The sequence below is a fragment of the Pygoscelis adeliae genome, unplaced genomic scaffold (genome assembly GCF_000699105.1).
Source record: "Pygoscelis adeliae isolate BGI_AS28 unplaced genomic scaffold, ASM69910v1 Scaffold278, whole genome shotgun sequence".
Lineage (NCBI taxonomy): Eukaryota > Metazoa > Chordata > Aves > Sphenisciformes > Spheniscidae > Pygoscelis > Pygoscelis adeliae.
In genome coordinates this window covers 18,467-44,197 of record NW_008825411.1, presented here as the reverse complement: position 1 = coordinate 44,197, position 25,731 = coordinate 18,467, and the positions used below count along the sequence as shown (strand labels likewise).

At 44.5% G+C, this 25,731-nt stretch overlaps 1 protein-coding gene across 1 annotated transcript in view; it reads left to right on the top strand.

The window, feature by feature from the left end:
* Positions 1-9,949, top strand: part of EDEM1 (ER degradation enhancer, mannosidase alpha-like 1) — a 10,179-nt gene extending 230 nt beyond the window's left edge. Inside the window, exons 2-11 of the mRNA XM_009330628.1 lie at positions 1,431-1,534; positions 2,374-2,545; positions 3,716-3,899; positions 4,433-4,607; positions 5,183-5,303; positions 5,778-5,948; positions 6,559-6,632; positions 7,660-7,756; positions 8,502-8,687; positions 9,584-9,949. Coding sequence (XP_009328903.1) covers positions 1,431-1,534; positions 2,374-2,545; positions 3,716-3,899; positions 4,433-4,607; positions 5,183-5,303; positions 5,778-5,948; positions 6,559-6,632; positions 7,660-7,756; positions 8,502-8,687; positions 9,584-9,673 — 1,374 coding nt within the window. The 3' untranslated portion in view covers positions 9,674-9,949. The remainder of the gene's footprint in view (positions 1-1,430; positions 1,535-2,373; positions 2,546-3,715; positions 3,900-4,432; positions 4,608-5,182; positions 5,304-5,777; positions 5,949-6,558; positions 6,633-7,659; positions 7,757-8,501; positions 8,688-9,583) is intronic.
* The last annotated feature ends 15,782 nt before the right edge of the window (positions 9,950-25,731 follow it).

Here is a 25,731-nt window from a genome sequence, read left to right as displayed (position 1 = left end):
TGAAAGGAAGGAGGGGAAAAGCTGTAAAGCTGCTTCTAGCCTGCTAAAATAGACTATCATATGCGTTTCTGTTTGTTAAAATTTGAAGATAACGCGAGAAGCAACTCAGTTTTATGTTAGTAGTACGGTATCGTGGGGAAGAGCCTCTTCCCTGAACTCCTTGTGCATGTTTAGAAACCCCCTTAGGTTTCCCAGTCTCATTTTTGCAGCCGGGGCAGATTCTTGGCCTTCTGGAGTGCCAGGGCCCACCGACGCACTGGATCTGTGGTGCGTTTCTCTCCTCCTGTGCAGAAGGTGGTGTGTGCAAGGACTGTACGTGTGCTTCAGGCTGTACAATACTTGCCATTGCTAACGCGGAATTGCAGCTCTGTGGTGAGGAGGTCTCAGCTGTTTAACGGAACGCGGCAGTGATGAACAGGACCGAAAGCGGGAAGTGAGGAAAACGTTGGTTTTAACTGAAACAGCAGTTAGGGATCCGTGCTACGTGGCTGATGGTGTGTTGGCTGAACAGTTGCCTTCCTGTCCTCGTTCGCCAGTGGCTCAGTGTCCTATCCATACCTTTTGGGGCAGTACATAACTTTTTTTTTTTCCTCAAATACAAAACTTCTGGTTCCTAGGCTCTCCTGTGTTTCAGAAGCTTCTGCGCAGAGAAAGCCTCTTTTGCTCTTCATCTGCTCAGATCAAGCGCGTGAATGCTTTCCCGCTAGGTCTGGGTAATGGAAAGAGCAGGCTGGCCGGCACACGGTGCTTTGATGGTTAAAGAGCTAGGTAGGTTCCCTGTACTCCCAGCCTTATCGCGAACTTATGCAAGCGGGAACCTGTGTTTTCCGTCCACGTTCCTGCTTCCCTGAAGCCGGGGCTGAATTTACATCTGTCTCTGGATATAGTGGAGATCAAGTGCGAAGGTATACCTATGGAAAACGGGCATGAGAGACCTCCCGGGCATGGCATGCAGTGTTGAGTCAGAAGCCCGAAAGGCTGGACTCCGCTGGTCAAATAAATGTCAAATCAGACTTCATTGTTCTGCAAGTTGTGTTACCTTTTAAGCTAAACTTAACTCTTAAACTGATAGTTTAAGCAGTTAAAACACTCAGTGCGCTACATCTTAAGAGTTTTTAGACTCCTGCTCTAAGAGGTCACCCACAAGGCTGATGTTGGGGTGGAAGAATACATGAGTGCATGGATTAGTAAAACAGACAAAAATACATCTTTGTGGATTTCCCTGTTTTAACATACTTTTTAAAAAATGCACTTTTACATGTCAGTAGGATGGGTAACTTTCCGGAAAGTCTTTTTAGCAGGAGCTTGAAGTACTCTGTTCTGTATCTAGTTAATATGACCGTTGGTCTAAAATGTGAACTTGCCATTCTCTTCCCCAACCCTCTTCTGAAGCAACAATTAGACAACATAGCTTTGTTTTTATGTAAAAGGTAATGGGAAACTCCTCAGAATTCCAGAAAGCAGTGAAGTTGGTGATTGAGACGGTTTCATTTGATAAAGACTCAACAGTCCAAGTTTTTGAGGCAACAATCAGGTATGTCGTTCTTAAGTTTCTGTCTTTAAAACAGTAACAAGGTTAAAGACTTGGTGTGCATATACGGGAGAACCAAAGTAAAATCATCGATAAGGATGTCTTTGGTAGGCTTTATTCCATAATTGTTCCTTGAGTAAGTTGTGTTTTAACCTTTTATGAAAATACTCCATCCTTTCATAAATAAAACAATTTTAATGAGTCACATGTGACTTGAAGCAGTGGTACAATGGTAGTCTCAACTGTGTTTGGCTTGCAGACTGCTACTTTTTTGTTGTCGCTTTTGCAGCGGAGACTCGGATCTGTGCACAGCAAACAACCCTGCTGACAGGTTTTCCCTGTTTTGGTTTTCTTCCATGGACCTTCTGCTTGTTTTCACTTTCGTTTTAGATGAAAAACAGGCCTGTCTGTCTTGGAGATGAGTTTAAGATACTGTCTGATTTTAAATGGCTTCATTTCCTGAATGTCTTAAACAGTGTTTATTCAATTGCAGCTCAACTTGGCTAGGCTTTCTTTTTTTCTGAGTACTGAGTTTATATAACGACCTTGCTGCCATTTGCAGGGGCAAGGAGGTCTTCACTCAGCAATAGACTTGGTATGTTGTAAGGAGCTACTGGGTTAGGTAAATTTTGCAGAACTGGATTTTGGGATCACTGTGGCTGACAAGCAGCATGGCTTCCAGATGTTTTCACTACCGGTGGGGAAAAAGCAGGTCTCTTTCCGTAGTGCCTGTAAGGTGCACAGAGTAATACTCCTGTTAAACATGATACTGGTAAGGGTTTAGCTGAAGAACTAGGTTCAGATCAGATTTAAAAACCGAAGATCTTTTTCTTTTCCCACAGGGTTTTGGGAAGCCTGCTTTCTGCCCACATAATAATTACAGATACAAAACAGCCTTTTGGTGATATGACCATTAAGGATTATGACAATGAACTGTTGCATATGGCTCATGACCTAGCAGTGAGACTACTTCCAGCCTTTGAGAACACCAAAACTGGAATTCCATATCCTCGGGTAAGTGAGCACACCAACACAGTGGGGAAATAATCTAAAAGTGTAATTCACCTGTCCTTACAACTCGAATTCCGTACCCTGTGTGTGCCTTTATATGTGCACTTGGGGTATTGAACATTAAAATGGCGTGGGGGGAAAACTGCGCTAAGTTATGGTGATATGGACGACATATAAGTTGCTCCTTATGTCTAGTAAATGTTTTCTTTAGGCTGTTTTTTCACTCTGTATATATTGTTCCTACGGGTCAGTAGTCATCTGTTTCCATGCTGTTTGGCTGGAATGTGCCCTGCCCCACGCTTTCTTCCTATATATCACGCAGCAACAAAGAATGCCGTCATTAAGAAGGTTAACAAGAAATACTGTAAAGGCAAATAGCCTAGGAAAGTGACTTTATTGGTGACTTGGTACTAACATAATGGTGATAAAATAAAACTCATCTAAACCATTTGTCATACCGGGCTTGGAATTTGTAATTTTCTTGAATACTGCTCAGTGAGTACTCAAGAACACTGCGGTATTCTTGAATGCTGTGTCCTCTTGTTTTAAGCAGATGCAGTTTGCAAGGAGAAGGATATCAGTTCTAGTGGAACGACTCTGAACTGTAAAACTAATTAGCACTTGCCTGACTATTAATTTCTGGGGACAGCAGCACTGCTTTTCCTCCAGACCTGTCAGGCTGTAGAAACATGAACTCTCACTTCTGTTCAGAGTCTGGTAAAGCGGTTGAGGGGTGGTGTAACTTCCCTTCAGCGTTTTGTTCTGTGGGGAAGCTGAGGAGCATTCCCTGAGAAAACTCTTGATTTCAAGAGTACTAACTGAGAGGAAGCAGTGCTTGCATCACCCTTGGCAGAACCTGAATGTTTAGTAGAAATGGGGGAGAAGTGGACTGAAATTTGGAAGGATTAACAAGTATAAGAGTAGCAAAATAAGGGTTGCCCACCTTGAGCATGATGTTATAAAGTTGGAAGATGAATTGCAGGAGTTCTTCAGGAAAGCTTTTTGACCAAGCAGCGATATGCTGGCTTTCTAACTATATACGCATTGCACGCTACGTATTGCAGAAACTAATAAAAAGGCTTTATAATAAATATAAGACTGCAGATGAGAGCACAGCTGTATGAGGTGCAGCCTGCCTTCTTGCTGTTAGCGCTCCCTCTGCCTGCTTCACAGGTCAATCTGAAGAAGGGGGTACCTCCAGACAGCAATAATGAAACCTGTACTGCAGGAGCCGGTTCTTTGCTGGTGGAGTTTGGCATCCTTAGCAGGCTGCTTGGCGATTCCACGTTTGAATGGGTGGCCAGGAGAGCTGTCAAAGCACTCTGGAGTCTCAGGAGCAATAACACCGGACTGCTAGGTAATCTCCTCTGAGGTGATGCTGTGTTGACTGGCTCCGTGTTTCAACCTACCTCAGTCTCCTGTAGCAGAATGCCATCGTGCCACAGGTTTCTTTCACCTATCGTAAACTCTGTTGATCTGCTTCCTCTGTAGCTGTTAAGTCATGCTCTCCTTGCATACTCACGGTTTGCGTTGACCAAATGGCACTTTGTAATTTCGTAAGAAAAATGGAGTATCTGAATTTACTACTTAGGGCACAGGTTTCCAAGGACAGATTTTTCATGTAATTGGGAAATGAGACTGATGTTCTTGCATTTGTATCCCCATTAATATAGTTCAGATTGGCAGATGACTAAAAGTACTTAAAACAACTGCGCATGTGTGTGCTAGTTCCTTGGATGAATGCACTGTAACACTTTATTTTGATAGTGATCTTTGATCATTCCTCCTTAAGACTTTTCGAAGACGTAATATTTCTAAGTTCTGGTTCTTGATTATTTTTCTCTGATGTACTTGGCAGCTTTAGACTAAACTTCTTGTCTGTTCTGAAAGGAAATGTTGTGAATATTCAAACTGGTCATTGGGTTGGAAAGCAAAGTGGATTGGGAGCAGGGTCGGATTCATTCTATGAATACCTTCTGAAGTCTTACATCCTCTTTGGAGAAAAGGAAGACTTGGATATGTTCAACGATGCTTATCGGAACATTCAGAACCACTTAAGAAGAGGGTATGTTATTTCATATGAGTATCGATTCCTTAAGCAATGAGTACTCCAGCAAGATATGAGAGATTGTATAGTGTTTTGTGTCATGCTCTAGAAAATCTGTGTTCTCTTTTTTTCTTTAAAAAACAAAATCTTATTTCCGTGGTAGTGACCGCGGAAATAAATTTTAATGTTCCCTTCACTCCTTAGTTGACTGATCTGTATAGCATTATTGGTGCAAAGAAGCTAAACTGGTTACCATCCAAGTTAGTAAATGTTAGGCTGAGAGAAGGCTGTAAAACTGCGAGGGAAATGTATTAAATTGGCTGGTTTAGTACTTCTTAAGGCCTGGTCTTACCTAGATGACTTTTTGATAGAGATTCTGCTGACATAACTTTAGGATATGGTGTACGTACCTTTTATGAATTAATTTTTCTGAGAGCGTGACTGGCGTTTTGGTTCTTTTCAATACGGCTTTGAGCCTAGCACGACAAATCTGTGGCTCATTCTCTTTGCTGGTGGCAGTGCTGTGAAATGGAACGTGCGTTGTGTTCTTCTACAATAGTGAATATTTACACATGCTTATTGTTACTTGGCAGTCGAGAAGCTTGCAATGAAGGTGAAGGTGACCCTCCTCTGTACGTTAATGTAAACATGTTCACAGGACAGCTGATGAACACGTGGATTGACTCTTTGCAAGCCTTTTTTCCTGGACTGCAGGTAAACTTTCATTCTGTTAAAGACCAAACGACACAGTAAAGGGGTGTAGAGAAATCATGTCATGCTCTAGAATGTCAGCCTCTAATCCTAGGCTGTGAACGAGTCTAAGCATCTCTTCTGAGATGAGCTTCAGCCTGTGGGTTTACATCTGGCTGCTCTGGAAAGAGTCTTAGGGCGGGTCAGCTTCTGCATCCGCATAACAGTATTGGAAGGCCTGGCCTACTAGATTTGAGATACTTTTAACTTTTCTCATGTAACCTCAGTATTTGTAGACCATGCTGTGAGGCTGAGCTCTGCTAAAGCTTTTGGTGCAAAGGAATTAATACATTCGCTTTTTTGGGGGGGTTGGGGTTTTTTTTGTCTCCCCTTATGAGGGGTGTGTTTTATTATATGGCATGTTCTTATATAGAGCGGAAAGCAGTTTGCTGGCTTGCAGTATTAAGCGTGCGTGTTTACGGCTGTTGTTATGCCTAGGTGTTGATAGGAGATGTGGAAGATGCTATTTGCCTCCATGCTTTTTATTATGCCATATGGAAACGATACGGAGCCCTCCCAGAAAGATACAACTGGCAGTTGCAAGCCCCGGATGTTCCCTTTTATCCCCTGAGGCCAGAGTTAGTGGAATCCACATACCTTCTTTATCAGGTACTTGACTTTTCTGAGCTTACAGCTCATATTTTGGCAAAAATGGTTTCCTTCAGAAAGTCACTTTTTCTTCCCCTAGCCTCTGGCCTGCTAAAACCTGGTGCCTCTGGATCTGCCTGTTCTTACACGGAGGTCTCTGTTTAGGCACTAGATTGTTACACAATGTAGTTGCTATGTTGTTTGCTTAAAAAAAAAGAGCCTTTTTTATAAGACAGACAAAAATGAGACTAAACCTTTTCAAAAAATCGCTGGCAGATTTTCACAAGGTAGAGACCTGTGACTTCTTAATAGAAATTGCTGAAGTAAATGTAATAGCTTTCCTTGCTATATCGTCTAGGCACAGGCTCCAACTGGCAGAAGGTACAGTAAACTAAAATACCTTTCTGGCTTCAGGAAAGCTATCAGAGTTTGAATTTACTACAGGTTTTATTAGGATTTGCACTAAAGCAAATGTGAGAAGCTTGCACAGAGTAATCTAAGTCATGTTCCTATAAAGATAAGTTTACTGTAATACATGAGAATCTGATACTACTAGGCCTTTGTTGTAAGTGTTATTTTTACAAGATTTTGAAATTGCTGACTCTAATTCCTGTCTGCCTTCCTTATTTAGGCCACAAAGAACCCATTTTACCTTCATGTGGGAATGGATATTCTGCAGAGTTTGGAAAAATATACAAAAGCAAAGTCAGTCTTCAATGTTCTTTGTCTTCTCTCACAGCTATATATGTTATTTTATTATGTAAATATATAGAATCCAATCTGCCAAATGTAGGTAAACCAGAAAACCCAACCCTCCATGAAAGCCGCAAGTGATGATTTATTTATTGAGCAATTATTTCTTTTTCATCTGAAAATGAAATTATAGTCCAGTGACAACTTTATGCCTTCAGAATTTTATAACTGCCTTTCAAAATGCGTTGTTGATGATCAGTTGCTAAAACCTGGTAAAATTAGTAGGTGTGGGTTTTTTTTTTTTTTTCCTATGGATTCTGCAAAAAATATTTCTAACCTCATGGGCCCATGGCGTTTAACTAAACTGGAGGGATGGCCTCTAAGATAGATGCTGTTGCATATCAGCTTTCATCTCAAGACAGTAACAGTGAATCCTGACTGTAATACTGAGTATCTGAACTTTTTGCAAGACTCAGAGGAAAGATAGCGAATTTTTATTCAGCTATTGGTATTTACTGATTTTGTAGACGAGCCTGTACTAACCATAGGACAGTATAAAACAGCGCCGTTCTGCGGTTAAGTGGGATTCAGATGCTGTGTAGGGGCTTGGCTGAAAGAATTAGGAGTGCGCTGTGTGACAGCTTGCAGCTTCATCATTTGTTAGGCGTTGGTGGGAGGGAAGAGTAGGTAGCTTGGGAAGAAACCTTTGCACGAGACCAGGCTTTCAGACCTGGGTTTCTCATGTGCTCGTTATGGGGAAATCGCCTGTTTTGTGCGGGGTGCCTTGGGAGTATCTTGCTTCTTTGAGAAACTCCTAATAAATCTGCACGATGGAATAGGTGAACCACAGGGTCGACGATTACAGTCTCATCAGAATACCAGAGACCAATAATCAGTGCTTACTTGTAAGAGAGACTTGTTTCATTTTAACTTCACCCCTAGTGACAATTGGAATGGTCTGAAGTTAAGGAATATCTAGGGAGCGCTTCGAGATCAGAATGCGTGGGAGCTAAACCCAAACTAATCTTAAATCTTGCAGGTGTGGCTATGCCACATTACACCACGTTGTAGAGAAGACAAAGGAAGATCGAATGGAGAGTTTTTTTCTCAGTGAAACATGTAAATATTTGTACCTGGTAGGTATATGTTCTTCATTTCAAAGATACTCTCTTGCATGCGCCGAGCACAAACATGGCACAGCGAGGAGGCAGCGCATTGTTAATTAGAACCTGTGCTGCGCCCTGGGGAAGAGAGGGGTTTAGGTATCAGAGTGTATCAGAGAATGCGCTGCTCTTCTTTCTTTGCCCCTACCCTAATCTTGGAGGTTTGGGCAGCTGCTGGCTGGAGAGCTGGCAGCTCTTTTGGGGGGGAGCTGGAAAGGAGAGGAAGCAAGACTGAAGGAAGCTACTGCTCAGCTCTGAGCTAAATTACTGCTTGTGGCCATTTTGCCTGCCTCACAGCAGCCTCCCGATTTCTCCCCATCAGGCTTTGGCAGTCACAGGAGAAAGCATTTGAGCCAACACGGCTTAAGCTACTGTTCTCAATCTCCTTTAGTGTAGAAAACCAAATAAATGCGTGACTGAATGGGAACAGTGGATGCCAGCCTGGAAATGCCTGCATAGTGCAGCTTAGAAAAATAAGGGCAGTTTAAGTTGTGTGCGAAGTTTTTCTTTTGCTCTCCCCTTTTAACTGTTAAAATAAATCCCTTGCATTAAAACTATTTATTTCCATTTGCTCTAACAGTAGTTACCCATTTAGCACTAAAAGGTATGCTTTTTGTGTGATCCTTCAAATGCGTGAGTGCGTGCGTTTTAACTTATTGTTGATGGGACATGAAGAACGTTGCACCCATACTATAGCTGTCTCTCTCATCTCGTTTAGTTGTTTGATGAAGAGAATCCACTGCATAAATCTGGAAATAAGTATATGTTTACTACTGAGGGACATGTTGTGTCTGTGGATGAACGTTTCCGTAACTCACTGTGGCAAGACATCCTCCCTGGAGAAGAGGACAGCGCAGAAAAAATTAAACCTAACGAATTAAAGGCAGTCAACTTCAGTTCTAATGTAAGGAATACACAGAGCGTTCCTGGCTGTGTTGCTGGAGAAGGGATGTATGCTGAACTGGGTTAGGCAGTAGAAAAAGAGCCGTTTGGAAGTGTTACTTTAGGGCTCTGCAGTGTTTCCTTTATGAATGTCGAATATCTGAGAAGCTCCCTGGTGAAAAACACTTTCAGTAGTGGAATGAATGGATTAGGATAATGTGAGAGTTGTTATGTTGAAGGTGAAGCCTGTCCCCTGTTAAGTATTTTGCAGCAATTAGTTTGTTCTTTGTTAATTTATTTCCAGTTACTTTTCCCTTCCCCTTTTCTTTGCCCTTAAAATCTTCCAGTGTTGCTGTGATGGGGAAAGAGAAAAGCAGAGCGTCATTTAAACAGGGCTTTTTTTCCTCAGAATGGTTTTGAGACATGTAAAGGTGACCTTTCTTAGCTATGCATCAACTGAGTACAGAGCTATGGATCCAGTGCCTATCACCAACCAAAATAGATATGTTTTTAATACAGAACAATTTAAAAAAAAAAATCATCTCTGCTAGTAGGTTCTAGCATGGTTTCTTTCCTCCTCCCCCCAGTCCTGCAGAAAAAGAGCATTATTTTAAAAAACATTCACAGTTGTCATAGTGAAGGAAGTCTCAGTTGAATAACAAGCTGCAGTAGTTTGGCGTGTATTTGGAAGCTTGCAGCCTGCACTAAGGAAACACTTGCTGTTCATTTATGTGGTTTGTGCTGTAAGTTTGCAAAGAGCGAAGGAGAGTCGGGACCAGAAGTGCTATTGGGTACAATTTTCTGTACTGGGAGGAAATCTGTGGTTGCTGGTGCTGAAACGCCTGCTAGATTACAGAGGGTGTGGGATTGCCTGTTTTTGTATTTGAGTTCTTAAAAATATTCTCATTTTGTTAACAGTGTAACAGGGTTCCTGACGAGAGGAGATACTTACTGCCGTTGAAGAGTAACTACATGAGACAGATTGATCGAATGGTGGGCTTGATCTGAATGGTTCTTCAGAGTAACTTTTATCATATGTCAGGAGGAGCATGGGATTTGGCTGTAGACATTCCTCTCCTCTTCAGCTACGCACCTGCATACGCCGAGTCACTTGGGTGTACCCGTGCTTGTTAGTTTTCAGTTATGGAGATGAAGGGAGATCCGAGTTCTCTTACGAGTTCTGTCTTCTGAACTGCGGTAACTCCATGTGCCACCTGAATAGAGATTTCTTGTTTTAAGACTTCCTATGAAAAATGTTGTTGCAAATGAAGGCTGAATATACTTAAAAAAAAAAGAAAAAGAAAAGAAAATTGGCGTGTGCCACTTAGCTACCTCTTTGTAGCTGTATTACAAATGTCCCTTTAGAAAAGGGTCTAGTATTTAATTTGAAATGATCTTGGGATTGGGGAAGGAATGGGAAAGTGCAATTTCTTACACCAAGTTTAATCATTGAATTATTCTGACTAGCAATACACAACCTTAAGTACTACTCAGGTAGGAACCCACTGGTAATGGGTTTTGCTGAAACAAAAACGCTGTATCTAGAATAGTGTCTTGAAAAGATAACTCCTGATCATGTAAGAAGCTATCAGTATAGTCATGATACCCTCATATACACAGTTGTATAGAACTGCACAGCCACAAGAGCCTGTGGCTACAGAAACCAGTAATAAAACAAACCAGGTGCCTTTTTTTGTAAGGGAATGGGTGGGAGGGAAGGGGAAATTGCAAAGCCACTCAGCTGTCAAGCAGCTAACTTTAGCTTAGCTGAGCAGAAGTTCCAAAAGTTTTGTTGTTTGCCATGTATCTAGTGCCTTTTTAGGAGAGATGCTGCTAGGAACTGGTATAACAATACATGAAGAACAAACTATTTCACATTCCTGACAGCATTAATATGTTAGTGCCTTAAGTTTTCTTCACTAGTAGGAAAAACTGAGCTTGCTTGGGAAGGTGGATAAAGTATTTCTGATTAGCTGGCTACAAAATACAGCGGATCCCAAAGTAACTTAAAAAGTAACTTGCCTATGAGATGACTTCTTTTTTCTTGAAGATACTGGAAGAATATCAACTGCTGTGCCCATCCCAGAGGGTACTTGTGGGCTGGGTGTATTCTCGGTGTCAGTTCAGTTAGTAACGGGGCTGCCTCTGCATCGCCCTGGGAATGGAGTTAGTAAGAGGTCCGAGCCTGCAGCGTGCTCACTTCCCTCTGCCACGAGACAGTTCGGTACCTGCCGTCGTGACAGGGTCACGGCTGCAGCAGCTATTGATGCTGCCTGTAGTGCTGTACTCTGCCTGTAAGCTGTGCCTCCTGGTTCCAGCGAGGCATGGTGAAAAAATGCTGTTGCTTCATCCCACCATCTTGAAATACAGCTCAGATATGTTTGAGGAATAACTGTCTGTGAACTTCCAGGAAGAAAGCAGTTAAATTCAGGCAGGGCCGTTGAGGGATGAAAACAAACTGAGGCCAAAACCACTTACTCTAAGAGTTTGTTGTGGTTTTTTTTTGTTTTTTTTTTTTCCAATGGCTCCCCATTTCTTACATGCTTTTTACTTTTGACTACAGTTGAAGTAGTTGAATGTTACTGTTGGGTTAATTATTTTTAAATTAAGGCTTAAATATAAGGGCAAACTTGATCTGCTGTATTTTCACCTTCTTGTAACAACATCGGTTTTCATAAACCATGTGTTGCAACTCAAAACATTTCTAATAAATATGAAGTTAGTGCTGAAGAGGTTATTGTTTGAATCTTTTAGTATACAGATGCATCTCAGGGACTTTGTTGTAGAATCTTCTATTCCATGATAGTTGGATCTTGTATTCAGGCAAAAAAAAAAAAAAAAAATCCTGTCTTCTTAGTCTTACTGCGTGTGTTTTAAGGGGGGGAGGGTTGGAGAGGAGAGAGGGAAGTATGTTAAGATTTTCCAAAACACTGCAATAGAATTGGTTGCCTTGATATTTGAGGCAGCTGGCAATTCCAACCCCTGCAGAATTGGCTTTGCAAACCTATTACTGGAATGTCTTAGTTGCCTATTTCAAAGCAAAACATAAATTGATCCAAAGAGGTATTGGGAGAGGTTCAAGGTGTAGCTTCTTAACCAGTAAACGTTGCCTGGGCATGCCGGTGTGCTTCAGTTTGTAAACATGTAAAGAAGTGCAGGAGGATGCATAAAGGGAGTGCTTTCTGCCGACCGAGGGAGGCAGAAAGGAAAAACGTCCGGACTTTCTGAAACGCTGCTACTGGGCCCGATCTTCTGATCGCAGCTCTGAAATGAGGAGTGCTTGGTAGCGTGGAAGCCAAACGCAGCGTTCCACAACTGGCCATTGAAAATCGCGGCGTAGCAGATGCCAGGACGGACATTGCCCTAGGTGTGTCGGTGCCTGCTTCTGGTAACGATTTTTCCCTGACCGGCAGTTTAGCTCTCTGAAACGTGCATTATGTACCTTGCGATTGCCTCTCAGTGTTTCGTGCCTTCTGAAGCACCTGAACCCTGGCAGGGGTTCCAGCCAAGTGTTATGCACAGAAATCTGTTTCAGAGTTTTCCTCAGAGAATTACACGACGATAACGAAGTTGCACCGCTGTTCTGCCACTGCGCTTTTCCCTCTTGTGTATTGCCAGAAATAGAGCGAGAGGTGGCTGTAGAATGGGAGCGGTACGGGCAGGTATTGCAGCCTTTCAGCCCTGAGTGACTTGGACCGTTAGTTACAGTGCCAAATAGTATATGCTCAGCTTCTCGTTAGAAACTGCATTGAAATTTGTGTTGCCAAGGTGATCTGACAGTCCTCTTTCCATAGGAATGGCTTTTGTCTACAAGGAGACTGGTGCTGACTATGTGGTAAAAGGTTTTGTATTCTTTAAGGAGCCAATTTTTCTTCCTCTTTGTTTTAAAAATGCTTTGATACATTTTTACTCTGTAATGACAGGGCACGTTATGCACTAAAATTAAAACTTGTGTATAAGTCAATGATATCAAAATGAAATTGATAACACTGCTGGAATAACTTGCTGAAACAGACTTTTGTATTTCTTGGTATAATGTGCAATATAAATTTTTCCTAATTAAAAATGCAATGTATGCTTAATTTTTTTTTTTTTCATAAAGTATTTAATTTGGGATGGGAAATTTTTAAGAGGACCAAATGCTCTTTCATGAAATGTCCTAAACTTTCAAAACTGAGCTTAAATTTTACAAATCTGCATTAAAAATGGTGTATTTGACCACTTCTATGTGTGTTTTTCTTATAGTGTGGTTCTTGTAAGGCCATCATGAAGCTTGCAGGTGATCTCCCAAACACAGGGAAAAGATGAATTTGAGCTGTGTATACCTGATCTTTGCCATTCTCCAGGCAGGAAAACTTCAGCAGTTGGGGGTGACCGGGGAGTAGGGGTGAGTAAAGGAAAACATATCGGAAATCTGTGTTCAAGCAGATTTGTGGCTGTCATTCAAGTTCTCTGTGACTTGGCCCATCTGAAGAGCTCAAGACCTCTGACTTCAGTACCAAAAGTCCCCCATCAGTTCTCTAGTTCTGCTGTAGGTGTCTGTGGCAGTCTTCTTGTGTGTGGAGAATGCAAGTCTCTGATTGTGTGCCCCAAAGAGGGTAGGCTGGGAATTCACTTGTTTTTGTGAGCCAGCCTTAGTCTGGCTGATGCTGCTAAGAGCGTTGCTGTCCATTACAGCAAATACCACGTTACTCTCCTTTCTTGGAGGTTGGGCATTCTGCTGGGTATTTTGGGGAGGAAGGAAAAGACTGCCTCAACCAGAACTTAACAGTTCTTTGTCTCCAAGGATAACTTGGCTCTGTCTTTGCCTTAGACCTGGTTAGCTCAAGAACGTATAATTGAGATGTGCAAGAAATAGCTTTTATTTTCCCTGGGGGAAATGAGACTTCTCAACTATATCTTTGCAATAGCACACAAAAATAAGTTAATGGTTTGGAGAAGGGATTACTCTCTGGTGAGGGCTTTCTTGCCAGCTTCACCTGCCTTGGTTACTAGACATGAGATGCCTTCTTATGTATGCTGGATTTTCATCTAATTAGAACACGGGATGGCTGCTTACTGCAGGAAAATAAAAAAACCACCCCACCTCCAAAACAAAAAGCTTCTTTCTTCCGCCCCCCTTTCACTTTCCCTGCGTAATGATTCAAGGGGCCGCCTGCGCTGAAAGCAGTGATTTGATATGGAATGAAGAAATGAAGTGTGGTGTCATCAAGGTGTTGGCCTCGTGAGCAGGTAGCTGAGCCCGAGTAGGTACTGACCTACTTGCTGGTGTTTCCTAACACCGCTTTCTCCAAGTTGGTCCATGAAGAACCTGGTGCAGGTGGGAATTCTGCACCGAGAACCTTGCTGGGCTCTTCCCAGTCTATGGATAACTGTACCCTGGGAAATAGCTCATGCTGTGTTTAAAAACAGGATAGTGGAATCAAGCTATCTGACCATCACTTTGATATTTTTTCTTTTTTTTTTTCCTCCTGGATTTGTTTTCTTTTTGATTTACATTATCTCTTCTGTTGTTTACTGTTTTGTAGTCCTGATTCAAAGGCTGTTGAAGCTGACAGGGCACTTTCTGTTGTCTGTCTTGATCAAACTCCAAGTTACAAGGAAATGTCTACTGAACGTGAGCAATTGGAGTTTTGTCATGTTTTTAAAGTTCCTCTGAATTTTTGGATGATGAGATTTTTGCCCATCTAATGCTATTTTGCTGGATTCAGACTTCGAAGTCTCAATTCTGAAGTAAGCGTAAGTGGGCTGAAATCCTGATTTTGGGGAAAAAAACAGAGCTCTAATGTTTTCACTGTGGTTGCACATTTACTAGTGGTGTCACTGCCCTGAGCTACTATTTGCTGTCTTTCCTTAATTTGTCTTGCATTGTTATCTGCTGTCAGATGGTTGGTCAATGTGTTACAGCTCTGAAGTGGGACTGAGTGTTTTGATTGCAGTTTCTCTTAAGTCCACATTTAAGAAAATACCTCAGGAAAGCCACTTTTCCCGTTCTTGGTTTTCTGGCAGATTTGAGTACGGTAAGATCGTATGTGATAGAAAATCTAAAGTCCAAAAGCGTGCGTGAGAACTCGGGTTATTTTTAGGGTGTAGTGTATCAGGCTAACCTAGTATTACATCGGCTAAAAAGAAGTGACTTCTGGTAGCTGTGGACAAAGGTCTTTGGCTTGGGTTCCCGTGCATTTGGTGGCAATGCTGCAGATCTGATCTGCTTCCACCAGAGACCACTCTTGTGCCACTGTCTGAAGGTTTTCTGTCTGTTGTATAGCAGCAAGACAACAGTAATATCTCGAAGGTGGAGTGTCGGAAAATGTGGTTTCACAGCTTTGTGGAGCACCACTTCTCCTTTGGGGGGAGCTGCAAAGTGTTAAGGAACGATGAGTGTGAAAGGCAAAGATGTGTTGAGCTGCCAGCAGCCCATCCCAGCCGCTCCGCTCCCCTGCTGTGCTGCTCCCCGTGGGTGTGGGAAAATCACCTCTTCTAGTTCCTAGAGACGTTTACCTTTGTCCTTGCTTCTTTTAGAGAGAAATTCTGTTTTGCTGATCACCACTGGTATCGTTTATTCACCTAAAAGAGATCAGCAAGCGTTCACAGAAAGCTGCCTTATTTGTCCCCCACTTAACTTATACTGATGAGAAGATTATTTGATTGGAAAGATTATATTGAAAAGCATCTTTTTCTTTTTTCCCCCAAAGACAATGCCATTTCGGTTGCCTTAAATTTTGCATGGCTATAGAATATGACAGCTTGGGAGAGCTGCTGTAGCCTCATTAGCACAGCTTGGCGTTGCAGGAACGAGAGTTGGTTGCTCCTGTTTTCCAGGAGGAGAATGCAGGTTTGATTCTTAAAATAGTAACTCTGTGAAGTTCTGTAAAGCCATTTTTTATTTAGGTAGTGCTAATAAGGGTGAAAAAGGTACCTGTATGTCCCAGCCCGTAACCGGTGAAGAGGCACCGACCTCCTGCGAGCTGCCTAAGTCGCAGGCAGGAACACTACTGATGGCGCTGGGCGACGGACCCGGGGTAGGAGCTGCCGCGGTGGCTGGGTGAACTGGGAGAGCTGGGACCAGCCACGGTCCGTGCTTTTTGATCAGGTGTGGATTCTACCGGGTTGGGGAAGGAGCTGGAGGAACTTCAGACCTTACCCGCTCCTTGTCCATCTCTCTCTCCGCCCGGAGGGGCAGCTCCGTGCGGCTCAGCCCGGTCTTGCAGCGTAAAATCGGTCTGAAGTCTCTGCCTCTGCTGCAACCTCAGTGTAAGCATTCATCAAGTGGATACTTAAATTCGAATGATTTCACCGTCCGTTTCAAATGAAAAATATGTGTAAAGAAGCTTTCTGAGTGTGCTGTGGCTCGGCACCGTATTCCAGTCCCCACAAGGAGCAATCAGTGTGGCTGGGAGCACCCCAGCGACCTCCCCTGCCCCTGGGGGGGGAGCAGAGATCATACTGACGGCTCCCTTGGCAAACCTCTCCTCGGAGGACATTGTTGCACATCTTTAGAGGCAGATCACAAAACGCAGCAGCATTTGCACACTCGAGGCAGGTGCTCTAAAAACGTGAAAAACCAGATTAGAAAAATGAGAAAAAAAACAAAAAACTTTATTAATATTTTTGAATAATTGAAATTACTTGCCCTGTAAGGCCCAGAGGCTTTCACAATAACGGCAGTCTGCATACTATTAATTTTTTATAATGTTCATTTGGTGGAATAAGTAATTCTTAACATTAATAGCTCTTGAAAATTACCATGAATCAGTTATCTTCATCATGTAACGGTAGTGTTAGCAGTCTGGCATTATATGGTTTTGTCAAGGAGCTGCGTTTCGTTAACTTCAGATGAAATACAAAACTCTGTTTAGAAAAAAATACTGCTTTTTCCTCCTCTTTTTTAGAGGAGTGATTTTTTTTTTTTAAAGCAGCCTTCAGGAGGAAAATTAACTAAAAGGAGTTTTTAAATAAGCATTTTTAATAGAACAAATATCCCCTTGCTCTCGGATGCTGCTTAATGAAAAAACAAATTATGCGGTAGCTACAGTTTTTTTTTTTTTTTTGCAAATGATTACTCCTCCTTTCCTTTCGCTTCCATACCCGCTGTTGAGTGCAGCACTGATACAACACAGCAGAGCCTGGATCTGCATTTTATGCACATCAACAGGCTTTTTGCCATTTTAATGTGCTGTCATTAAGCAGTATGGTACTTAGCAGAGTGTAGTAAGAATAATTAATCCATAATTCAGTGAAAGAAAAATCAGATCCAACAGAGTTGGGATTGGTTTTTTTCCCCTGCCTTTTTCGTTTGGTGTTTTTTTTTTTTTTCCCCTTTCTTTTCCTCTCTCTTTTCCCACTATATAAGCCTCAGCCAGTGCATTTTGCACCCGATTGCACCGTGATTGGAGACTGACAGGCTGAAGTCCTTTGCTGCCTGCCAGGGCAGAGCGGGTTGCATGATACTATGCAAAGCTGCAGTAATAGCCAGCGACACTTTGACGGCAGTTTTATGCCTGCCGGGTCACTGGCGTTGGGCAGCTGCTCTCCCAGGTAGCGAGAGATGGAGATGCTGGCTGGCGGGATGGGGCACGCTGGAAACGAGAGGCTTTGGTATTGCCACCTGCGGAGCGGGGCATGTGGCAGTGCCCTGTACCCCGCGGCTCAGCCGGGGAAGCTCCGGACGTTTCTCGGGCTGTGTGGGAGCAACACGCTGATCGCTGCTTGCTGCAGCCACCAGCCAGGGCCGGTGGGCACCGACCTGCAAAAAAACTCAGAGAAAAGCTCCGTAAGGATACTGGAATCGATGCTTTTCGTTTAAAATGGGTGAAATTCCTGAAAATAGTTGAATTATGGCACGGACGCAATTGTGCCTTGGAGTTGGTGGAAGGTTCTCTCTGCTGCTTCTATTACAGCTTGGCTTTCAGCTTTGTCATCTTTGTCTGTGGGGGAGCTGGAAGGGCAGGCAGCCTTCGCAAAACCTCTCCTCAGATCTCGGCAGCCGCCAAACCCGTGTGAAGCTCAAACAATAGCAGTGTCCCAGTCTCCAACTAGAAGAAACCTTGAATAATACCTGATTGGTACAACCCTTCGTACCTGTGATCGCCCGGTGGGAGCAGGACACGGGGCACCTTGACCAAACACCGGCAGACTGGGGGCTGGAAACGCTCTGTTTGTGCTCAACCCGTCGATGTGACAAATGTGCCTGTTCATTAGAAAATTCGTGTGAGTGCGTGACCCTTTTCCTCGTCTCGTGCTCCTGAGAGGATATTGCAAACGAAGATTTAAAATCCAGTGTGAGCAGCTGGGAGGTCCCGTGGGGCCGTGCTTCCCAGTGCAAATCTGTGGTATGAGTTAGGTCAGTTCTTTGCACGGGTGCTTTGCACCTTCCTCCTCCTCCTCTTTGAGCACTAGCGCAGGTTGCCCAGAAAGGCTGTGGAGTCTCCATTCGTGGGGATGCTCAGAAGCATCTGGGCATGGTCCTGGGCAACCAGCTCTGGGTGGACCTGCTTGAGCAGGGGGTTGGACCAGGTGACCCCCGGAGGCGCCTCCAGCCTCGACCAGCCTGGGATCTTCGCGGTGACCAGGGATGCTGCGGTGGGTGGTGCTGGCTGTACAGGAGGGATCGGGTCTGAGCCTGATGTTCTCCTCGGACATCGGGGCAGCCCCAGGCACTGCAGCAGGACGGCAGCGGTCTCAGTCCTTCGAAACCTGCTTTAATTGCAAACATCGGCATAATGGGTGTTGTGGCTCTGCGGCAGCTCCTAACGGGGGAATGCTTTGATAAGGTTAATGACTCCTCAGCTCCTGAAATGGCTCTCATCTTAAAACATCCTGAAATCTCAGCATCTGGTGCTGGCTGAAAATGTACGACGAGGAGAAAGAAAGGAGGTCTGATGTTAATTTTGAGATCCGTTGAAGTTCAGGCAGTTCACGTGTGAATGGAGATTACAGTGATTTTAAAAAAATATAGGGTCCCCTGTGTTTCAGTGCGGTCTTGGTTTATCTGTGGCTGCCTTCATCCTGGGAGTGCATTTGCCCTGAGACAGAACACACAGGGGCAGAGCAAGGATGGGACCCTGGACAGGGGTTTAAGATGGTACATTTAAAATTTCAGAAATGAAAGCGCTATTAAAAATGTATTATTCATAATGTGAAAAATGTAGCCTTTCACTTCTGTTGACGCACAATTATTAGGTTTGGAGGATTACTGCACCTGAGTTTGTTTTGCTACTGACACAACACAAATGAGCCCCAGAACCTTTTGAACCAAGGAAGCGATTTAGTAATCGGTACGATGGTAAGGAAGAACACATAGGCCTTGCCTGTTAGCACGCACTGGCCCTAAAAATATACGGTAGCAATTTCATGGGTGACTTGTGCTGTAATGTGATCCTGATGATCCCGAACTGAATGCATATTTAGATTTTGATTGCCTGCCTCTTAGCAAAACAAGCAAATGGCTTTTGTAGGGCTGATCTGTTGGGATGCGAAGGGGAATTGGACGAGGTGTGACGGTGCTCCGCGGGAGCATCCCACCCCTTCGTGTGTGTGTGTGTGTGTGTGTGTGCGCGCGCGCGCGCAGGTTTGTCGTCTTTGCCGACAACAAAAGCCCTGGAGACTCTAAAACAGTAAACCCCTGAAGTTTGGGTTTTGTCAGCTGGGCTGGCTGCGTTCATCTGCCGTGGGTGATGCTAGACCTTTGTGCAACGGCAGGGGCGTGATGTCACACGCGTGTCGCAGCCCACGTCACACGTCCCGCTCGCTGGCAGGGCCGTAGCTCTGCCTTCTCCTCCCAGCTCCCCCCAAACCACGTTTTGGGGGAGAAAAACGTGCTCAGCCCATCCTTTCCCTTTCTTTTTCAGTGGTCTCTCTAGCTTAACACCGGAAAGATTTCTCTTCAGCGAGTGAGGAATGTTTCAGTTTGGTGATTAATTGGTATTGCTCTTAATACAAGATGCGATTCCATTAGATGAATCTATCTTACTGGTCAAGCTTTAATTAATTAGCTAATAAAAGTGACCCTAAAAAAAAATCTTGAATGCTGGTTAATGAAACCCATGGATCTACTTATTAAGAATTAAAACCTTTCTCCTTTTAATATTTTTCTGCATTATAAACCCTGCTCGGTTTCCTTGTATGGTCTGTCCCGTCAATACCGAGAGTCTTATTTCTCAACTGCTTTGTGTGAGCCAAGAAATCTAATATTATCTAATTAGGGACAACTCTTCCTGCATAATAAATGCAGGAGCAGCAAAATCAATTTGTTCCAGGCATTTTGTATTACTATTAAAAAAATCCAGTCTGATACACTGTATACCAGTTTTCATGGGGCGGGGGGGAATCTTCTCTGTGGATGAAGAGCTGGTCCCGTCCCTGGGGCCGGGCACCCTGGGCAGCCCGGCTTGGGGCGGCTGGGGGCTCGGGTGGGGACTACACCTGCCTCCATCCCAAAGGTGCTGTACAAAAAAGACGTAGTTTTGAAGAATTTGCACAGTCTGAATGCATTCATCCCCTCCCTGCCCCCGTATTTTCTGGTGCGTAATTATTTTGGTCCCTACAGGTTTTGAACAGGTTAGTGCTGGATGGAGCGGTGCTGCCACGTGTGTTATGGGAGGGATGTGATAAAACAAGTCTCTGCTTTGTTTTCCAGTGTGCTGCCTTAGTCTTTTCTTCCTCCTGCCTGGGGCCAGGGATTTCACTGGGATTTGCTGCGATAAAAGTTCAGCGAATTCTTTGCAGCAGCAGTTTTGAGGCTTTAATACTGAAAGGATCCAGAGGATCTCTTTTTATGTGTTTCACCCTCTCGCGTCAAAACACTTAACGGTTGTAGCTCGAAAGCGTGGTGGGGTTTTGGAGATGAGCTCGGGCAGCCCAGCACACGGGGAGGGCACCTGCTCCCACCGGAGCCGGCCCGGGGACCGGCCGCTGCACACCGGCTCCCGGCGGGGGCCAGGAGCTTGTTTTCCCTGGGGACAGAGGGGGACACAGGTGACAGGGCAGGTAAGTGCTGCAGCGGACTCCTTAGGTTAAGCCTGTGGTTTGGCTGACTTCTGGCGCAACAGCTTGCAGCTGAATTAGTTTTGAGGAAAGGAGAAGACTCTAATCTCTGTTTAAAAGATAATTAAAAAGATATAAGTGGATGCAACATGGAAAAAAAAAAAAGATAAATGCAAACAATAAAAAGGAGAAAAAACTAGGAGATGCAAGTAGTGTTCCAGCCCCAGGAGAAGTCAAAAACAGTTCTAATGGCAATCCATAGTGGAACAATGACATTAATCATTGCGCGCAGACGCAGGATCCCTCCTCGCCCCGTGGCTTCTGCCCATGGTCACCAGCGAGTGACAGCAGGGCTGGTACAAACCAAAAGCGGTGCAGGCGTAGACAGATGTTTCAAACCTCGGAGCTCAGGTAGGGGTGCTTTGGGAGGGGGGTACTTTTCTAAGCAATAGCAAGAAAAGATTTATTTTTCTTTAGTGCTACGGTTTGGCATATGGTGGTCCGAGGAAAATAATCTTGATGACACTGTGCATAAAGTTTTACAAACTACATCCCCCTTTGCTGTCAGCGGGTGTTTTTGCTATTGACTTTACTGGGTCCTGGGCTCGGCTGTGTAAAGGGAAAATATTGTAGGAAATAAAAAAATAATAAGTCATTAGGCAGCTTGACATTTACTTCTGAGTAATCATCTTTGGCGATAGCCGCCTTAGTTTTAAAATGAAGGTAAATGACTGTAAAATAACAATTAAACCCCTCAACATTGTATAAATTAGTGTAATTGTGTTGCCAGTTATCAAGAACGTCAAAGCAAAAGATGTTATTGCTGGGTAAGCTGCTCTGTAGTATAAAAAAATGCCATAGTAATGCTGAAATGCTACGGCCCTCAGAGTGTTATCATCACAGAACCAATGGTTTTTGCTAAGAAACCCAGATTCATTAAGAAATGGATAAGAAGATGTGTAAATAACAAATGCACATTTAAGGCTTCTGAAAACTGTAATTTGCCCAATGGTTGTGTGGAGGGAAAGGTCCTTCCACCAGTCCGTCTCCTCCAATACCACTTACGCCAGGCTGGGCAGTCGCTGCCCCTCGTCACTGCTTGGGAGAGCGAAGTGTTGGTGCCTTCGCCGCACGGGTGTCTGTAAACGCAAAGAACGTCTGACACGATGAAGGAATTTTTCTTTGCTGTTTCTACTCCTGAGGACAGCGCTGCAGCGGCGTCGACTGCTGAGCATCACTTTCAGCTTGTGAATCTCGTGTAGCGGGTGCGTGCGAACTTGCAGGACGTGGAAGCGCCCCCGAGTCTCTTGGTCTGTCGTGTGTCTGCGGTCAGCCCCCAGAGGCAGAGCACGGGTTTGGAGGGACTGCGGTCACAAGGGCAGGGGCGCGGTGCTCCCCGTAACCCTTTGTATTTCGCAACTTCTTCAGGAGTGTCGGGAAGGCGGTGAGCGTGCAAAGCAGTGTAAATGCAGAACTGCACCGCAGGGACAGGGGGATGCGGGTTTTGTCACTCGGAAATGGGGGAATGAATTGAGCCAAAGCCCAGAAGAAAAAACGTCGTGCCCGTAGAGATATTGCGTTAGCTTTTGTAATGCAGCAATAACAGGCACAATAAATTAGCGGTACCCTGAAATTAAAATTTCCTATTCAGGAAGTTTGAGGCTTGTGCTGCTGAAAAACCAATCACGAAGCAATTACCTGGTGATAAAGCTGTGGGTTCTAATCAATAGTGGAGGTTGTGTATACTTGCCTTTTTAATTTAGTGGTTATGGTTTTTAAATGCTATTCTAAACCTTACTGTTAGGTTAAGGACTACTTTGAGGTCTGTGCCACGAGGTCTTCCTACTGATACTTGTCTGGGTCAAGAAGAAAAGGTTGTTCTATATTCCCAGCTACTGCTGTTGAGCAGAAGGAAGACTCGAGACCCCCTGCGGAAACCTGGGTCCCTCCGGGAGATGGGGTGGCTTCTGCTCCTCCGGCCGCTTTGGCAGCTCTTGGTCCCTGGAAGGAGGTTTAATTCCCAGCCCTGCAGCCGCTTTTCCTTTCTGAATTGCACCAGTTATTACACGCTTACTTTTGATTCTTGGGCCTTTTATCATTTGCATTCTAAATATCAGCTACGGCTGAAAAGCAGGAGGGGTTTATTTTCTTGGCAGGTAAGTGAAGAGGCTTTGGGGATAAGCTTATGCCTCTTTGCACATAAAAGCACTTCTGTTGCTTTTACGCACCCGGTGCTGACGGGGAAATGCTGGTTTCAGAGGAGGTCTGCTAGTCTCAGTACTAGTAGGCATGCCGCAACCAAGGGAATTTAGAGAAAATGTCAGTGTGACCCATTACATTTCACTCAAACCTTCAAAAAAGAACATAAAACCTGATGACTGGGGATTTGTTTCAGTTGCACTGGATGACATTATATACAAAGAGATGAGAATGGCCTTCGGAGTAAATACTCAACACCAATTTAATTTTAGACCTGTTTATGTGAAATCCTTTTTGAACAGAGAGACAAACTGTAATCCTTCGCAGTGCGATGCTCTGACTCCTGTTGAACCACAGTCGCGTTGTTATTTCTGTTTTCCTGGTAGAGAGGCTTTGGGGTCTGATCTTATTTTCTTTAGCTACGAGCAGCACTAACTTGTGTCTGTTTTATAGCTTCCCCGTTGCAACTTCCAGGCGATTGTAGCAGCGAGCTTGCCGCTATAATTACAACGCGTAATTTCTCTTTGGTTCTCGCATTCTCCAGCGTAATTTCCTGGAGGGATAACTCAAATGATAATGAATGCGTGGTTATGAAAGTTGCATTGCCTTGTAATAACAGTAAAAATGAAAGGTAAATTAAACAAAAACATATTAAGGCACATTATACTGAAACGGAGCAGTATTCACCTCCGGTTTGGCTGCAGGTTGGGGGGTGCTCCTGTTGTGGAAACGCGTGTGCCGCGGTCTGCTGGAGCAGCCAGGTCAGTGGAGGGGTCCCCTCCGAAAGCCCCGGCTCCTGCGGCTGCGGGGCTCAGTAACTGGCCTGGAAATCGGGATAGCTGTTGGGACCTGAGGAGGGAGAGGTAATCCTGGGGTTGGAACTCAACATGGGTGATGTGTGTGGGATATATTTATGTAGAATGATGTTCTATCTGTAAAGCAGCAATCGATAAGGCTACTCTAACCTTAGATTCTTGCAGTTTGTGCAAATCCTGGTTTGTAAGAATGATGCGGTTGAGCTCAAGGAACGCAATCCTAATTAGCCGTGCTGCAAGCCCTGAGTGGGGTCTGTAGGAGCTTCTGAACCCAGATTTATGAAAGCTTTGAAAAATGAAAATTGCTCAAGAGAAGAGAGGGAGAAAAAGGAAAGAAAGAAGAGGAGAAGTGTGAAAGGGAGCTCCAGTGGTTTTCCCTGCGGAGGCTGCCCCTGCGGCGGTGCTGCTGCTGGGTGTCCCAGGGCAGGGCAGTGCTGTGCACGGTTCCGCGGTCACCCGCCACCCCGCGCCCCGGCGTGTCCGCAGAGGGCAGTGCCCTGACACACCGGCTGGAGCCGCCTTGGCTCCGAGCAGGGCACAGGTTGCGGCTCGGACTGGTCACCTGGGAGGCTCCTGTTTCTCAGAGGAGTTAGACATGCTGCTTCTTGCTTTAAACGGTGTGTATAGCCGTTTTTGTAAACCTGTGCATTGCCGTGCAAAGGCAGCGGTTGGGGAAACGTGGTGCCATGTAAGCCCGTAAGCGTACTTGTACGGAGCCGCGTACTCGTAGGGAGCAGCTTTCCCTGCTACGGCCAGAGCATCACGTCGCCCCGTGCAGCCTGATCCCTGGAGGGGAAGCGAGCTGAGCTCCTAGGTACTATTTCAAAGCAAATAATAACAGCTTTTGCTCGATAAATGAGGATGAAAGGCATTAGCCTCCCTGGTGTGTTCAGTGCTGCGTGTCCCGCTCGAAGGTGTGAGCTTGATTTCTTGCGGCGGTTGCAGTAGGGCTGCTGCGCTCTGGCTGGCGCGGGCTGTGCGTGCTGCTCGTGGGGAGGCCGCGGCAGCCCCGCGCTGTGCTGCGAGGTGGCACAAATGATCTGATATATTTAACTCGGAAGATATCAAAAGGGTATCTTCCTTTTGCCTAGAGGAGCGGTGAACTTTGCATAATGTTGACTTCAAAAGTTTGTTTAACTGAGCATAAGTAAATATCTGATATTATTTTTTGTTTTATTCTTCTGGTTTTGTCCTGGTCATGCATAAAAACCCAAAACAGGATTGAGACCATAATGACCAATATACCCTAATGCTCTCTTCCATTAAGGACCATAAAGAAGCGTGGCGATTCATGTGAAGGATGGGATTTCTGCCCTGCTATTCCCTTACCTCTATGCACAGATTTAATCCCAGACTACTGAAAGAAAAACTCCTGAACTGTCAGTCGTGTTTCCTGCAAGTGAAGGTATTAAGAAATCCTGGGATTATAGGTCAGCACAAAGCTGGACTTGACGCGGGATATCTCCATGTGAACGGCAGTGAAACAAAGCGGCTCCCATCAGGGCCTCGGCAATATTTCCTGATAGAAATCAGTGCAGCCAACTTATACACCGCCATAGCTTCAGGTCAGAAAGACAAGATCTATAGTGCTGTAAATCACAGCGGAAATTTCACACTGTGCTTCCTGAGCGGAGCGCGGGCAGTATATAACTGTCATTTCCTCGTGTAACCATCATTAAAATTAAGTGCTGGCTGGGATCGGTGGTATGTGAAGGGAGACCTTGTCATTAAGATTGAACTGTAACTTTGGTGCTTTATACAAATTAATTGAGCTGGGAGCCCTCAAAGGAAACAAAGACATAATTAACAACTTCTGTATCAGTTTTAATAGCTAAAAAAGAAAACTGAAATGGGAGGCTTTTTAGACATAGCAGAGACCGGCAGCATCGCTCTGCAAAGTTTCCTTGCTGTCCTTGCCCTTCCTTTGCTGCCCGCCTCACCGGGCAGAGTCAGGGCTCAGTGCTGGCAGGCTACCGCAGGGTTAAAAGGAAAGCACTTTGTTTTCGGCTGCCGCTTTGGGCTGTATTGAATGCGAAGGTCATGCTTCGGTTACCTGGCTTGCACAGG